Source organism: Chlorocebus sabaeus, chromosome 16, assembly GCF_047675955.1.
Source record: "Chlorocebus sabaeus isolate Y175 chromosome 16, mChlSab1.0.hap1, whole genome shotgun sequence".
Taxonomy (NCBI): Eukaryota; Metazoa; Chordata; class Mammalia; order Primates; family Cercopithecidae; genus Chlorocebus; species Chlorocebus sabaeus.
This window is the reverse complement of record NC_132919.1, coordinates 17,933,656-17,950,770: the sequence shown is the minus strand read 5'-3', so window position 1 is coordinate 17,950,770 and position 17,115 is coordinate 17,933,656. Positions and strand designations below refer to the sequence as shown.

General features: G+C 49.0%; 2 protein-coding genes across 11 annotated transcripts in view; one reads left to right on the top strand and one right to left on the bottom strand.

The window, feature by feature from the left end:
• The window catches only part of DRC3 (dynein regulatory complex subunit 3), a 47,998-nt gene extending 40,315 nt beyond the window's left edge, over positions 1 to 7,683 (bottom strand). For 2 of the 4 annotated variants that reach the window (XM_073004729.1, XM_073004730.1), the window contains exons 1-4: positions 7,337 to 7,682; positions 6,577 to 6,669; positions 6,368 to 6,478; positions 2,574 to 2,746 (exon numbers count right to left, since the gene is read on the bottom strand). In XM_073004729.1, coding sequence (XP_072860830.1) covers positions 2,574 to 2,733 — 160 coding nt within the window. In that variant the 5' untranslated portion in view covers positions 2,734 to 2,746; positions 6,368 to 6,478; positions 6,577 to 6,669; positions 7,337 to 7,682. The other 2 variants (XM_073004727.1, XM_073004728.1) reach the window with 2 other exon arrangements.
• A 209-nt stretch (positions 7,684 to 7,892) lies between these two features.
• TOM1L2 (target of myb1 like 2 membrane trafficking protein) overlaps positions 7,893 to 17,115 on the top strand; it is a 130,797-nt gene continuing 121,574 nt past the window's right edge. For 4 of the 7 annotated variants that reach the window (XM_008010566.3, XM_037987268.2, XM_008010564.3 and 1 more), the window contains exon 1: positions 7,893 to 8,054. In XM_008010566.3, coding sequence (XP_008008757.1) covers positions 8,003 to 8,054 — 52 coding nt within the window. In that variant the 5' untranslated portion in view covers positions 7,893 to 8,002. The remainder of the gene's footprint in view (positions 8,055 to 17,115) is intronic. The other 3 variants (XM_008010563.3, XM_037987270.2, XM_037987269.2) reach the window with 3 other exon arrangements.

Here is a 17,115-nt window from a genome sequence, read left to right as displayed (position 1 = left end):
GAGCTGGATTGCTGCGTTGCACCTCTCCTGGGTTCCCAGGGCTAGGTGGGACTGGTGCCTGTTCTCCAGTTCCCTGTTTGTGGCCAGATTTCCCAGAATGATACTGGCCACAATTCCCACCTGTGCTTCCAGGGTGGGGCCAGTTCTGCCCCAGCCTCCCAGCCACCTCCCATCCCTGGGTTGGATTTTCCAGGTGCCTTTTCTCGCCCTGATCTCACAGCCCCCCAGCAGTAGCACTCCCCCTGTGGCTCCTGCACACCTGGTGCTCTGCCACATATGCCAGCATGCTGGCCTTTTCCTAGGTGTCAGCAGTTCAGGAGGAGAAGCCAAAACAACACAACAAATCAGGATGTACTTGGCAGTTAGCTCTAAATAAGTTACCCGCATGACAGGACTGCCCAAAAAGCCGATTTAATCTTCAGCTAAGACACTAAATCTGCCTCCATGGCCACCACCTCGGCCGGGCCTGTGGCCATCACTCCCTGGAGTACAGCAGTGGCCGTCTTACTAGATCCTTGCCTCAGCCCCTGGCCTCCACAGTCTATCCTCATGCAGCCAGCAGGGTCCTGTGAAATCCTAAGTCCCATCCTGTCCCACTTCTCTTCAGGACCCTCCTGGGGTCCCCACCTCACTCACTGTAAGAGCCAAACACCTTCCATTGGCTCCAAGCTGACACCAGCTGACCCCATGACCTCCCTGACCTGTCTCCACACTGGCTTCCTCAGCAGGGCTGATCAGGTGGGGTCTAGCCTGCCCCAGGCCCTTTGCACTGGCTATTCCACTTTCCCCGGTGGATCTGCACAGCGGCTCTCTCCTTTGCCTACCCCCTTGCTAAATACCTCCTTGCTAAATTGTTACCTTCTTGGTGAAGCCCTTGGCCACCCTATAAAACGCTATACTCCACCCCCAATTTCCCTTTTCTCCTTTCCTTCCTTTTTGCCTCCACAGCACATGTTACCTTTAGCAAATAGTATTATTTTCCTTCTTCATTTTATTTCTTTGTCCCCTGCCAAGTTGAATGTCAGCTCCATGAGGACAAGGCTTTTTGTCTTTTTTGCTCATAGTTGAATCCCTAGTGCCTAGAACAGTACCTGGCATGTAACAGACAGGTGCTCAATATTGGCTGCATGAACCTCAGGTGGGGGAGGGGAAACAGGGAAAGCGGTCAGCTGCAAAAGCCCCTTCCTGCCGCACCTCTTCTGTGCCCCTTTACCCTGCAAAAGCCCCTTCCTGGCCGGGCGCGGTGGCTCAAGCCTGTAATCCCAGCACTTTGGGAGGCCGAGACGGGCGGATCATGAGGTCAGGAGATCGAGACCATCCTGGCTAACACAGTGAAACCCCGTCTCTACTAAAAAAATACAAAAAAAAATAGCTGGGCGAGGTGGTGGGCGCCTATAGTCCCAGCTACTCGGGAGGCTGAGGCAGGAGAATGGCGAAAACCCGGGAAGCGGAGCTTGCAGTGAGCTGAGATCCGGCCACTGCACTCCAGCCTGGGCGACAGAGTGAGACTCCGTCTCAAAAAAAAAAAAAAAAAAAAAAAAAGCCCCTTCCTGCCGCACCTCTTCTGTGCCCCTTTACCCCTCTAGGGGCTGCGGATCAGGGCCCTCCCTGTTTGGGTGGTCAGCCCCGGCAACCTGTGGACTTCGTGGGGCTGTGCCGGGGCCGTGCCTGACTTGTCCACTGTCGTGTCCCTGGCTCTGGCAGCAGGGCTGGACTGAGGCAGGGTCTCAATACCTCCTTGTTGGTGCCTGGATGCCGGCCAGCATAGGGGCCCCGAGACAGAGTGGGAATATGAATCAGACCAGGTCACTCTGCTGTGGCCTTGCCTGCACACGATACAAGGGGGGTCTCAGGATCCCTGCCCACCTCTCTCACCGCCCTCGTACTGCCTCTGCCTTGACTTACTGTGCCGCAGCTTGCTGGCCTTCCTGTGCCAGCCAGGCACTGTGCACGTGCTGTCTCACCTTGTCCCCCCACCCAATGCTTGAGACAGGGATGACAGCCATCCCATTTCACAGACGGGACATTGAAGCAGTAAGGGTCCGCCTGGTCCTGAGCCATATCTTCCCATTCCTGACGTGCCTCCCTGCCTCATGGGCCTGTGTCCCTCCTGCTACCAGCCTGTCTTTGGTGACCCCTTCCCTAAAGCTGCCCTCCCAGTGCCCACTCTCCCTCCTTCTCCCACACTTCCTACCCTCTGCTTCCGGCTACGTGGCATTTCCTAGGCTCTGCCTGCCAGGGACCCCCACTCCAAGGACGCCCATGTGGAGTTGTGTGATGGAAACAGCATAGTCTTGAGGGCTCACTTAGATTTGGCAAGGGACAATTTTATCTTGTTTTCTATTCTTATTCAGAATCAGGGGTGTTGTGGATATTCAAATGATGAAGACACTAAACATGATGCTTTACAAACATCTGTGCTGCTCCTATGCCTTCTAACCCGGGTAGGCCCTAATGCTGATGTGGGAACCTCGACCATGGACTTTGTGTGGAATCCTGGGGCTTGAAGACGGAGCAGAGAAAGCCAGGGAGGGCCCCACCCTGGCCACCACTCCTGAACCCTGGATACATACTCCGAAAGTCCAGCTGCAGGGACAGGACATCCTTGAAGAGGATGCCCTCCTGCTTGGCCAGCTGCCCGGCCTCCTCCTGGGGGCCCTGCTCCCCGACAGCCAGCTTGAGCATGTCATCGTCCATCACCTTCGGCTCCATCGAGTCACACAGCCGGTTCATCTTCTCCCTTTCCCTAAAAAATATCGCATTCCTCTTTCACAGCCTGCTTCTTTCTCTGTTTGAGGGCAGGGTCTGGCTGAGGTTTCCCCCTATAGTGTCTTTGTGGCCACTGGCACTCTGAGGAATGCCCTACTCCCGGCCCTGGGTCTGCTGCATCTCGGGGTTTGTATACTTATACCAAGGCTGCTCCAGGGCTTCTAGGCAACCACCTGGGCCTGTCCACAGGGTTTCATCCCTTGACCCTATAGCCACAGCTGGGACCCTCGCTGGACCCACTGGACTGGTGTCCACACTGGTCTCCTTAGCCTGTGATCTTGGCTCATCTTATGACTGTGGCCCTGTGTCAGGCCTCTGACTTTGTGTGCCCATCCTCATTTGGGCTTGTGGGTACCAACCACGGACTGTGCTCCCTGGGCAGCCCCAGCCAGGCCTATCAGCCTGCAGCTCCTCTTCCTTGAGCACCTCATCCCCTCCAGGCAGTCATGTGTGTACACCCCCCACCACACCACAAGCTTCTCCTGGTGCAGAGGAGACCCAGGCTGACCCTTCACATCCTCCCCGTGGGAGATGTGAACTTGAGGCTGTGGAATAAGAGTGCCCATCGGAGCTGGCTGCTTGAGCTGGGTAGAAATAGGGAGTGTGGAATGACTGGGTTAAGCAGAGAGCAAGATGGGGAGGAGGCAGATGCACAGAGAAAAGCAGAGATGGGAACATGGGAACCTGGGAACCAGAAAACAAATGACAAAGGACAGACAGATCGACACAGACAGAGGCTGCCTCCTTCTTGCAGGCTTTCCAGTCCCTAATGTCCCTAGGTCTAGGCCTCATGAGAGTTTCCTGTTTTTCACATGAAATCCTCTTTTACTTAAGCTAGCTCCAGTAGGTTATTTTTTAATTAATTAATTAATTATTTTTAAACAGAGTCTCGCTCTGTCGCCCAGGCTGGAGTGCAATGGCGCAGTCTCGGCTCACTGCAACGCCTAGATTCAAGTGATTCTCCTGCCTCAGCCTCCCGAGTAGCTAGGATTGCAGGTGTCCACCACCATGTCTGGCTAATTTTTTGTATTTTTAGTAGAAACGGAGTTTCACCATGTTGGCCAGGCTGGTCTCAAACTCCTGACCTCAGGTGATCCACCTGCCTCAGCCTCCCAAAATGCTAGGATTACAGGCATGAGCCACCATGCCCAGCTTCCAGTAGATTCTGTTACTAATGGTCCAGAGGGAAATGACTGAGACACCACAGCACAGCAGGGATCTGTAGATTTGGTCAGTCACACTGTGAGGCTGACTCCAGTGGCTGTTCGTGGCTGGACCACATTCTCATCCTTAACCCTCTTGGTGAGGACATCCAGGAGGGATATTTTCCCCCACTTTCCGCCCCTGATTCTTGCCTCCCTGCTGGCCCTACTTCCTATCTTTGTCCACATGCCTCCCCAGCATCCGGGCCTCCCTAAACCTCCTGTCCTTCTGCCCTGCTGGCCCCTGATGCTAGGCAGCCCTTGTGCTCTGCTTTTCATTCCACTGGGCACTGCTGGAGCCCTGGTGCAGGGCTAATGGTGTCCGCTGAAAAGCCAGGTTGGGCCATACAATCCTGTTACCTGGTTTTAGAGACTTCCCTCTAAGACTGCCCTCCTCTTTCCTACCCAACCATCCACTTGGATCCAGCTTCTGCAAATATGCATCCTCTGCCCTGAACTGTCCCTCATCAAATGTACCAATGAGCTTTTGTGCACACTTCCTTCTTGCTTCCAGGGGAGGCATGGCCTCCACACCCTTCAACCCCTACCTCTTCTCCACCTGTGCCTTCCGTCCTCCCAAGACTTTGGTCCTTTTCTTCCTACTCTCTCCAATCTGTTCACACTGGCTCCACCTCGTTGGGGTGACTGATTCTACCCCCAAAGACAGTTCCAGCCCTCGGCCTCTCTCTCTAGCTCCCCACTCTTGTGTAGTGGTTTCCCCTAAGGTTTCCCATAACTTGTCATCAACTTGTCTTTGGGGGAATTTTAATGTGTTATATTTGGCTGATATTTTCTGCAAAGTGTTTGGCTTTTTTTTTTTTGGCCAGGTGCGGTGGCTCACACCTGTAATCCCAGCACTTTGGGAGGCTGAGGTGGGCGGATTACAAGGTCAGGAGATCAAGACCATCCTGGTCAACATGGTGAAACCCTGACTCCACTAAAAATACAAAAATTAGCTGGGTGTGGTGGCGCATGTCTGTAATCCCAGCTACTCGAGAGGCTGAGGCAGGAGAATCGCTTGAACCAGGGAGTTGGAGGTTGCAGTGAGCCGAGAGAGCACACCACTGCACTCCAGCCTGGCGACAGAGTGCGAGACTCCATCTCTCCATCTAAAAAAAAAAAAAAAAAAAAAAAAAAAAAGGTGCTATACTTTGGGAAATGACTCTTAATTTTGATTTGATTTCAAAACTTTAACTGACTTATCCCTCTTACTTCATCAGGGCCTTGGTACCTGTGACAGATCAAGTTTGCTTTCAGTCAAGCCCAGCAACTGTTATGCTAGGAAATGTGGGATTGTTATTACACATGCTATTTTATAAGCACATCAGGGCAGCATTTGGATCCTTACTGTGCATCTTTTAGTAACTCACTTCACCTATCTAAGCCTTGGCTTTCCCATCTGTAAAAGGTGGATAATTCCTCCCTCCTGCATTTGTGTGAGATCACGTATTTAGTCCAAACACGGGTAGTGAGGAACTGCTACATGTTGTGAATAAAACAGATGGATTTTTACCCCTGCTTCAGGCATGAATCAAACAATAATACAGCTATTTAATTACAAACCATGACAATCTGTAGGTGTAGGGAACTATGAAATCATACATTAGGGGCACCTGGCCTGGCCAAGGAAGACAGGGCTGATTTGAAGGACAAGTAGGAAAGAAGGAGGAGATAACTTCGTGGCAAGGCCCTTGAGGTAGGAGAGAACAGACGTGTTGCCCTTTGGCTGAAGTGATGCAAGGTTGGAGAGGTCTATGGGAGTTCTGTTATTATCCTAGAACCCCTGGAAAGCACCTAAGGCTTAATAAGGGCAACAACATTAGCTGGTCATGGTGGTGCATGCCTGTAGTCCCAGCTACCTGGGAGGCTGAGGCAAAAGAATCCCTTGAAACCGGGAGGCGGAGGTTGCAGTGAGGCGAGATCATGCCACTGCACTCCAGCCTGGGCAACAAGAGCGAAACTCCATCTCAAAAAATAAAAAAAAATAAGGGCAGCAATGTGATCAGATCTTAGTTTTTAAGAACTCACTCTAGCAGCAGTACTGAGAATTGCAAAAGTACTGAGGTGAGAGATGACCAGGGTGTTAACAAGATGTGAATGGGAGAAATTTCTAGAAACTTAACTTCCATGTAGGGCTAATAATCACCAATATCCAGATAAGAAAACAGAAGCTAGTTAAAAAGGTTAATTAACATGCCCAACTTCATACACTTAGCATATGGCAGAGTCCATTTTCCTAATCATGACTCAACTGTACCCAGGGTACTGGGGACTATCATTGCCACAGCTCACAATGTTTCTCACAGTTGTCCTGGGTTCAGGGCCAAGGCCCAAACAGTCCTCCTCTATGGGGATCTTAGTAGTTTACCACCCAACCTGGGTCCCCTTTGACTTACCTGATGATAGTGTTGTTGAAGACCAGAGAGGTTGGAGCTGGGGAAAGCAGCAGAGTTTTACACAACTGTCAAGGGAGTAGCCTCGTCGCAGAGAACAGATCCAGAATTTTCCTGGGAAATGATAACCTGGGGTCAACAGGATCTGAAAACTATAGTCCCTATTGGCCATGAATTGATAAGAAGAAAATTGGTTGGGTGAGATGACTTACACCTGTAATCCCAGTTCTTTAGGAGGCCAAGGTGGGAAGATTGCTTGAGCTCAGGAGTTCAAGATCAGTCCGGGCAACATGGCAAGACCCCGTCTCCATTTTTAAAAATAAATAAATAAATAATGAACAAAAATTGTTTTTAAAAGAATAAAATCAATCACGTACTGAATGTTTACTGTTTGCTCAGTGCACAAACATTATTTAAGTACATGTAAGCTCCGGAAGCCATAAAAAAGGAAATCCTAATGCCCTTATTTCCCAGCTAGGGAATCTGAGGCTCCAGGGAGGGAAAGGAACTTGTCCAAAGTCATACAATGAATTACTGACAGAGACAGATGCAGAACCTGAGTATCCGTATTCACATCCAAAGCAGTTTATACAGTACCAAGATGAAATCATTTGACAGTTATGAGGTCAGATATGATGGCTAAATTCTGGGAAAAGTTATCAGTGGACAGGGTACCTCTCTTTTATGAAAGGAAGCTGGAAGACGGAACCCCTTAAAAGTCGATTCTAGCCCTGCTCCCTCGGGAAATGCTCCCTTAGTATTTCTTTTTTTATTCAAAAGCTTGATAAGCCCAGGACTAAAGGGTCTTGGCTGTGTCGGCACGACTGTAAAGTGGCTGGGAGAGGACCTACGTGCTCATTTTATGAGAAGGGCCGGGACGGCGTTCTCCGAGAAAAGGGTCACAGAAAAGAGTTAAGTCGGGCGCTGTCTGTTCCTGCGAGTCCTCCCTGAGCCTCAGCTCCCAGGTCTCACCTTCTCAAGCGCTGGGAACTCCGCTGGTTCCACGCAGCTGACGCGTCTCCCGGTTGCTGGGGAACCAAGCGCCGCGACTTGGTTGCTAGCGGGAAGTCAGGAGGGAGACATCCTGGGTGAAAGTTGACAGGTCACGTGACCACATCTCCGGGTGGGGAAACACTCCTAACACCAACCAGCCGTAGAGAAAACAAATGTTTCTCCAATCAGCACTTTCTATGGGCGGGGATATTCCTAGATTCACCTCTGTTCCGTCCTTCTGTTTGAGTGATTGACTCGTCTTTTGTCCAATAATAGTAAGAACCCTTTAGATTGACCAATATTCTGAGGAATCAAAATGCGCAACTTCCTCTTCGGGGGCGGGCCAGGGGAGGTGCCACCACGGCTGACAGGGACTCCGGTGACCTAGCTCGCTCCTCGGCCCAATCGGACGCTGAGGGGTGGGTGGGGGCTTTGCTGACGGAGGTGTAACGGCCAATCGGAGGCGGGCTTTGTAGGTGTCCCCCAATAGAGACGCGGTAAGGGGGCGGGGCCAAGGTCCCGGCGCTCGGCGTTCCAGAGGGTGGGGAGGGGGCAAGTGTCAGTCAGGACGGGAGTCCGGCGGGTTACCGCTGAGACCTCGGTGGCAGACAGGGGGCCCGGGCCGCTGCGTGTTGTCCACCCAAGATGGAGTTCCTCCTGGGGAACCCGTTCAGCACCCCGGTGGGGCAGTGCCTCGGTAAGGCCGCGTGTGGGGCGGGAGGCTGGGCGACCGCGGCAGCTGATCCGGCTGGTGAGGACCGCTGGCCTCCGCTGGGCGCCGGTGCCACTTCACGAGCGGGCTGGGCCTCCGCCAGGCGTGGGTGCCACCCCACGAGCGGGCTGGGCATCCTGGTCGTCGGGCCTTCACTGGGCGCCGGTGCCACCTCACGGGCGGGCTGGGCCTCTGCCGGGCCCCTGTGCCACCTCACAGGCGGGCTGGGCATCCTGGTCGTCGGGCCTTCGCCGGGCGCCAGTGCAACCTCACGGGCGGACTGGGCCTCCGCCGGGTGCCGGTGCTATCCCACGGGCAGGCAGGGCATCTGTGTCCTCGAGCCTCCTCCCGGGCGCTGGTGCCACCTCACAGGCGCCAGTGCCACTCTGCCAGGAGGCACCCCTGAGGCCCAACTTGAACTCGGAGATGCCCCAGGCTTCCCTGCCCATCAGGACTCAGCCCTTCCTTTTGCTCCTAGAGGTGGTGCCAACTGCTGGTCTGCTTCCCCAATGCCCTTTGGGAGATGCCACTGCATGTGTCTTTATCCAGCCCAGCAAGCTCGCTGCCACTGCCCCAAGGACCTAGTTCTCCCAGACCCTTTGTGGGATGTCACCTTCTTCTCCATCTTTGTCCCTCCTCTTCGGTACCAGCAACCATCAGACTGGGCACCCTCCCAGAAATGCCCCCTGCTCCAGGACTTGCTAATTTGAGCTGCAACTCAGCTGGGCTGTAGGAGGGACTGGGATGGGAGGAGGGGCTCTTGGAGGGTGATTATCTTGGCAGGGGGATGGCATGCCTGCAGTGCCTCCCAGGAAAGAAGGGAGGCTGTGTTATTTAATGATAAGAGCCCTGGTCTGGGAATTATGGAAGCCCAGACTCTAGCAGTGGTTTTGCCAGTGACTTCGTATGACCTTGTGCCCTTTCTGATTTGAAGTTTCCCTGTCAAAGTGTTTGGAGATGAGATGTGGTAGGTCCCTTAAAGTTCTCAAGTTTTGATATTCTTTGTAGTACTCTGCACTTTGACTGTTGCTCCCTCCCCTACCTCATATTATATTTACCAAAGCTGAAATCTTTTGTTGGCAATGTAGAGAGAATGTTATTCAGGATTATCTGTTAATCCTACAGAGGGGATGTGGACACCTGGGGACACCAGAGATGGCCAGAATCCTGGATAAGGAAAGCCCAAATTGTAGGTAAAGGAATACTGAAATGGCCACCATATGGGACTTCCTTAATAAAAAAGCAACTTGCCTTTTCACCCAAGGCAGTGGCTTATGCCACTTGATCAGTCAAGAATGCTGATTAATTTGTTTGAAAACTGGGTTCCTCCTGGTTGGTTGAAGGACTGGTAAAACATCTTTTATGAGCCAGGATCTTTGGTGTTCTTATGGGCCTGATTTTGGCAGTAGTGATTTGTTTATTTTCTGCTTTGCTTATGAAATTCTAGCTTACTTTCCAGCCTTTAGTGGGGCCTGTAAACTTATTGAGGTCTCTCCTGTTAGCTAGTTAGCATTTAGGAGCCTTTCTTTACTTTCTGGCATAGTATCTTTTTTAATGCATGATGGACCCCAAAAGAGTGTTTTCCCACCTTTTTGACATTTTGTCCCTTGCTGCCCACTGGAGAGTCTCTGAATTTTCACTTCCTAACTTCTTCCTCATGGCCTTTCTCACTCTCTTCAGGTTCTCTTGCATGGCAGCCACACTCCAAAAACTAATTTCCAGCCAGTTAATGGAGGGAGCCAGAAAACTTGAGGGAATTATTTTCTCTTCTGTCCCCTTTAAAATAGGAAGCTCTACACCTTTAAAATGACAAGGTCGTAGATGAGGGGTAGAAGTTAAAGGGGATTTAAAATACAAGTATGACTGGGCACGGTGGCTCATGCCTGTAATCTCAGCACTTTGGGAGGCCAAGGCGGGCGGATCATGAGGTCAGGAGATCGAGACCATTCTGGCGTAATACAGTGAAACCCTATCTCTACTAAAAATACAAAAAAAAAAAAAAAAAAAAAAATTAGCCAGGCATGGTGGCATGCGCCTGTAGTCCCAGCTACTCAGGAGACTGAGGCAGGAGAATCGCTTGAACCCGGGAGGCAGAGGTTGCAGTGAGCTGAGATTGTGCCACTGCACTCCAGCCTGGGCAACAGAGTGAGACTCCGTCTCAAAAAAGCAAACAGCAACAAAAAAACCAAAAACAAATATAAGGGATGTAGGGGTATATAGCAAGTGGAAAGAGCGTGTTATTTCTGTTAGGAAGACCTGAGTTGAATTTTGACCTGGCCCATTTCTTTGCTGTGTGACCCCAGAAGACTGTGTTGCCTTTCTGAGGTTTAGTTTGTCAGTCTTCTGAGAGAGAGAGAGAGAGAGAGAGAGAGAGAGAGAGAGAGAAAGATTCATATTCACAGAGTGATGTAGTTTAAATGAGATAATGTATGAAAACACTTAGCATAGTATCTGGAACATAGTAGAAGCTCAGTAAATTGAAACTGTCACTGTTAATAACAGGATACTTAAGTTAGGGTTGAATTTTCTATCCGGAGAGGGTGTGTGAAACAGCTGGTCCTTCTGTGACCTGTGAAGGAAAATACCCTACGAGGCCCCAGGGTTCACCATTGCTCATAAGATGCTTGACTGTAAAGATGATGATGGCTCCCCATTGCCAGGTAGCCAATAGGTCATTTCAGTTCAGGTAAATGATTAATGGACCGAATGAGGTTCTAATGTATATTCTGTACTGTTGTAACAAAGTGTCAAAGTGACTTTCGTGATATTTAGTGTTGTTGGTATTCTTTTAAAAGAACTTGCGAGGGTGGGGGGTTGGTGGGAGGGAGGGGGAATACAGAAATAAAATAACAACTACAAAGCTAATGATTAAAAACAGCAGCTGTAGGCTGGTTGTGGTGGCTCATGCCTGTAATCCCAGCACTTTGGGAGGCCAAGGTGGTGGATCACTCGCGGTCAGGAGTTTGAGACCAGCCTGGCCAATACGGGGAAACCCTGTCTCTACTAGTAATATAAAAATGAGCCGGGCATGGTGGTGGGTGCGTGTAATCCTAGCTATTCAGGAGGCTGAGGCAGGAGAATCGCTTGAACCTGGGAGGCAGAGGTTGCAGTGAACCAAGATTGCGCCACTGTGCTCCAGCCTGGGTGACAGAGTGAGACTCTGTCTCCAAAAGGAAAAAAAAAAAAAAAGAGCTGGTCCGTCTCTGATCACTGTCCTCAATGGATTTATGGTTTCAGGAGAGAAGGCGGAGATGCATGAAACTATGAGTGGAGTAGACTGTAAGTGCTGAAGGAGTCAGAAAGAATTCAGAAGAGTCTGGGGTGACAGGGACTGGCTTCTTTGAATTTCAGGGCTGTTCATAAAGGATGGGTAGGAACTCCGCATGCAGAAAACAAGATCACTGGCCTAGGGACAGCTGAATGAGACAGGGAGTGGGGCACGGGCACGTCTGTGAGCCCCCAGTCTGAATGGAGCAGAGGTGGCTGTGGGGAGTGGTGGCAAGTACGGTTTGGCCACAGGATGAAGTCCTGCTCTGGATGGATGGCATCAAAGACTACATTCTTTTTTTTTGACACTGAGTCTTGTTTTGTTGCCCAGGCTAGAGTGCACTGGCGTGATCTTGGCTCACTGCAAGCTCTGCCTTCCGGGTTCTGGTGATTCTCCTCCCTCAGCTTCCCGAGTAGCTGGGACTACAGGCGCCCGCTACCACACCCGGCTAATTTTTTTGTGTTAGTAGAGATGGGGTTTCACCGTGTTAGCCAGGATGGTCTCGATCTCCTGACCTGTGATTCGCCCACCTTGGCCTCCCAAAGTGCTGGATTACAGGCATGAACCACAGCGCCCAGCCTTTTTTTTGTTTTTTATTTTTTTGAGATGGAGTTTCACTCTGTCACCCAGGCTGGAGAGCAGTGGCATGATCTGGGCTCACTGCAACCTCCGTCCCCCAGGTTCAAACGATTCTCCTGTCTCAGCCTCCCAAGAAGCTGGGATTACCACCGCGCCAGGTTGTTTTGTATTTTTAGTAGAGATGGGGTTTCGCTACCTTGGCCAGGCTGGTCTTGAACTCCTGACCTCGTGATCCACCTGCCTCAGCCTCCCAAAGTGCTAGGGTTATAGGAGTGAGCCACTGCGCCTGGCCCAAATAACTACGTTCTTTAACTGACTTCAACTTTTAGTCTCTTTGGACCTAATTTTCCTTGCCTATAAGAAAATACTTCTCAACAGCTGCATGGGGATTACACCTAAATGATTTTGTCTGTTCACTTCAATACGCAGTTATGAGTGCCTGTGGGGGGCCAGGCCTGCGCCAGGGTTTGGGGATATAAATATTAACAAGCTGCTTTTAGGGAGCCTTCAGTAGAGGCAACGCGCTCACAAAAGGTGTCCTGGGTCTGAGTGGTTGGTGGAGTAATTCTTACTCTGTCTTGTGCATGGGCCTCACGCGAACATTCTAACCTGGTACGATTTAGTAGAACACATAGCGTGTTCATCTCAAGCTAGCAGCTAAGACCACAGTCTGACATAGTTAACTGTGCATTTCTTGCATCCATCCTACCCTTTATTCTGGAAGGTAGTTCCTGAGTAGAAAGCATGGTTTAGAGCGAGAGTAAGCCGGAGAGGTGCAGTGGCTCACGGCTGTAATCCCAGCACTTTGGGAGGCCGAGGTGGGTGGATCACCTGAGGTTAGGAGTTCGAGACCAGCCTGGCTAACATGGCAAAACCCCGTCTCTGCTAAAAATACAAAAATTAGCTGGGCATGGTGGTGCGCGCCTGTAATCCCAGCTACTTGGGAGGCTGAGGTGGAAGAATCCCTTGAACCCGGGACGCGGAGGTTGCAGTGAGCCGAGATAGCGCCATTTGCACTCCAGCCGGGGTGACAGAGTGAGACTTCGTCCCAAAAAAGAAAAAAAAAGAGACAGCGAGACAGAGAGAGAGAGAAAGCCTAGCCATGGTGTGAGAGGCTAAGAAGTGTGGAGGAAGAAAGAGTACTTACTTGTATTTCTTAATTTTCCGTTCTGCAACAAACTTCAAAATGTTAACTGTCTTAATCTTAGCCTTCCACAACTGTTTGGAGTTGGATGACAGCTTGGAGTTGGATGTCATACATGGGGAATTCCCCAAGTCAGGTCCATTGTGTCTGCAGCAGTTTGCAGTTTTCCTTGTGTTGGCTAGAAAAAGTTTTCAGAAAATCCTTTTCCAAGAGTGAAGTTTAGATTCAAAGATCAGTGAGTAGTTAGTTAATTCTGATGAGAATATTGGGGGTGGTGGGCATGTATTCTCTTCATTGTTCTACTTTAATAAACAGGCAAGGAGCAGATATTCTGTTGCAGTTTGTTTGTAGGCTGAGTGGTTGTTGGACATAAACTACTTCGTAATATCCTGTGAATGGTAGACGTTTAACCTGGCTGTTTGTACCGAGAATAATTAGTTGTCCCTCAGATTGCTATGTGTGTTAGGGTTCTCTGGAGGGACACAATTAATAGGATAGATGTATGTATTTAGTGGAGTTTATTAAGGAGTATTAACTCACACAGTCACAAGATGAGGTCCTACAGTAGGCCGTCTGAAAGCTGAGAAACAAGGACGCCAGTCTAAGTCCCAAAGCTGAAGCACTTGGAGTCTGATGTTCAAGGGCAGGAATTTGCAAAGCCCTTTTGCTTCAGTCATTTTATTTAGTGTTCACAACCTTGTGAGATACACAGGAAGAGAACTGGAAAGAACTTATAATTCTTAAGTACCAACTATATGCAAACTCTGTACATAGAATCTCATTTAACCCTCATAACATTTAACTATTTGGGTGTTACCATCCCTGTATCACATAAGGAAATCGAGGCTCTGAGAAGTTAAGAGACTTGTGCAAGGTCAATGCCAGAGTGAAGCCTAGACTCTACTCCTGATCCAGTGCTTATTCTGTGCTGCCATTTATGTTACTTTCGGCCCTCAGAGCTCATGATTCAGCCACAAGGGAATCACCTGGAGGGCCTGTTAAAAGCGGATCCCACTGCCAGAGTTTCTGTTTCAGTAGGTTTGGGGTGGGAACTAACATTCTACATTTCTATCAGGTTCTCTAGTGATGCTGATGCTACTGGTTCACTTTGAGAACTGTTGTTCTTGATTTAAAGTTCTGTTTCTTTCATCTTTTCTTTATCGTTCTTCAAACATTAAATGTGGGTTTTCTTGTGGACAGGCTAAAAGAGTGATTATTTAGAATTCGTTCATTTATTCATTCAGTGGCCCTGTACTATCTGTGTATAGCAAGCTAAGAATTTCCCAGTGTGTAGGTATCTAAATTAGATAAGATAGAAAGTAGTTGCAAGATTGGATAGATAAATGCAGTAAGGAAATGTAGGAGGGGAGGGGTGACCTCAGGTAGTAATAATAATGGCTAAAGGTTTTTGGTGTTTTTTGTTGTTGTTGTTGTTGTTTGTTTGTTTCCCGATGGAGTCTTGCTCTGTTGACCAGGGTGGAGTGCAATGGCACGATCTTGGCTCACTGCAACCTCCGCCTCCTGGGTTTAAGGGATTCTCCTGCCTCAGCCTCCCAAGTTGCTGGGATTACAGGCACCCACCACCACGACCGGCTAATTTTTGTATTATTGGTAGAGATGGGGTTTCACCATGTTGACCAGGTTGGTCTCAAACTCCTGACCTCAGGTGATCTGCTCACCTTGGCCACCCAAAGTGCTGGGATTACAGGTGTGAGCCACCATGCCCGGCCCCGTTTTTGGGGTTTTTTGAAAAGTTTAATGTTGTATTCATATGTACCAAAGACTGAAGTAGGCACTTTATACATCTTGCAGTCATTCGATCCTCACAACAGTGCTGTGAGGAAGGTACTGTTGTTATCTCCATTTTCATATGGGGACTTTAAGACAATGAGAAGGTATGGCACCTACCTAAGGTCACACAGCTAGCAGTGAGGAAGCTACAGTCTGAAAGCAGTGTTCTGGCTCCAGAGCTGGTATCCTGTCACGCTGTGCTGCCCTCAGCAAGAGTAAAGTGAGGAGGAACACTGTAGGAGGGAAGGAGGAACTCAGGAAAACTCTGAGGAGGTGGTGTCTGCTGAGCAGGGCTTTGATGAATGGATAGGATTTGGTTTGTGTAGAAATGGAAAAGGATGTTTGGTTTCTTGGCAGAGACAACTTGAGCAAATGCTGGATGTTAACGGGTAGGCGGGGTGATGGAATTTATTCTATTTGCCTAGCAAAGGAGAGTGATAGGAGGTGAGACTGGGAAGGGAGGATAAGGCCTGATTGTGTGGAGGGCTTGCTTCATATGTTGGCTAAGCAGTTTGAACTTTTTTTTAGAGGTACTGGGGAGACATGAAAGACTTCTAGGGAGGGGAGTAGCATGGAAGCATGAATATCATTGCAGAGATAGGGAGATTTCTCCTTAGGAGTCACCAGAGGATCATTCTCTCTATCATCAAAGCCCTCTTCTGTGCAGAATTGGGGAGGGAAGGTGGGGGAAGGAGGGGGAAAGTCAGCTGCGGTCAGTGCTGCTTCCTCTGAGGTCAAGGGTAGGGACACTGTCTATGAAGCCCCCTCAGAAACAGAAAGGTGCCAAGGCAGGTTGATGGAGCACTGGGAATAAGTCTAGAGCATTTGTCCTTAATTGCCTGGACAGGTCTTAAAACCCCTGACATCAAAAGTCACGTGGGGCATCAGCCTGCTCCTCCTCCTGCTCTGTTTATTGTATACAAGGACAGGAGCTGACACATTCCCAGGGCTTTTCTAGAGTTATGCCACTGCTTAGGAGTGGGCTATCAGAATATCTAAAATTCTCATATAATTGTGTGGTGTTTTGTTTTGTTTTGTTTTTGAGTCAGGGTCTTGCTTTGTCACCCAGGCTGGAATGCAACGACATGATTGTAGTTACAGCCTCAACCTCCTGGGCTCAAGTGATCCTCCTGCTTCAGCCTCCCAAAGTGCTGGGATTATGGGTTTCAGCCACTGTGCCCAGCCTTTAATTGTGTTTTTTATAAAATGATGTATAACCAGATAGAAAATATGAAAGATATAGAAAAAATACAAAGGAGAAGAAAATCTCCACAGTGTGCGTCCTTAGAAATTTGTTGAGATGCTTATTTCACATAATGGAATACTTTTGTATTTCCCTCTTCATCTTCTCATGCCTTGAAGAGGCAACACTGTAGAACCACTTTTAGCATATTTCTGTATAATCTACATTTATTTATTTATTTATTTACTTGGGATATTAGGAAAGGAAAACGGTGTAAATACATTGCCCAGAGGAGCATCAGTTAAGGTTGTTGCTCTTGAGCTAGCAGGTAAATCACCCAGAAATGTTGAGCTAACCTAGTAGTCTGAAAAGATATAAATAACATTCAGACTTTTTCTGCTGACCCAGCTTGTTGTGGTTAAAAGAGGCGACTTTTAAAACCAGTCTCAGACTTGGTTACATATGTTATTGCTCCCTCCAGTCTTCTTGATTTAGGAGATTATCTGCTTTTCTCCATTGAGTCATCAAGCCTGATGCCCATCAGTCCTCACCTCTTCCTACAGGCAGCCTTCCTAGACCACCCTGTTTATGATGATGAATCTCTTCTCTGAGCTCACAGTGCTTGCTATCCATATCATTCATTTGGTTCTTCCCTTATCTATAAAATAGAAAATATTACTTCTCCTCCAGGTTTTTGTGACGATTAAATGAGATAATGTGCTTGAAATCCCTAGCACAGTGTCGTACAGTCAGCTAATATATTTAGACTTCTTGATTCCCTCCCTTCACTGTTACTGTTGTTATTTATCTTGTGTTATTTATCACGTGTTTATTGCCATACCTTCTGAATAAGGCTGGAGCCTCCTCTACTTTCCGGTTCCTTGTGACCTTCACAGCACATGGTAGAGTATATTCTGCATAGTTGTTCACTCCATAGGTTTATTTCTGTCACTGGTATTTAGCATCTTTCAAAGCTAACATTACTAGCCATCATTTCCTGGCCCTCACCATGTGCCAGGCACCTTACTGAGTGCTGTGCATACTTAACTCATTAAAAATTTTTTTCTCGGCTGGGCGCAGT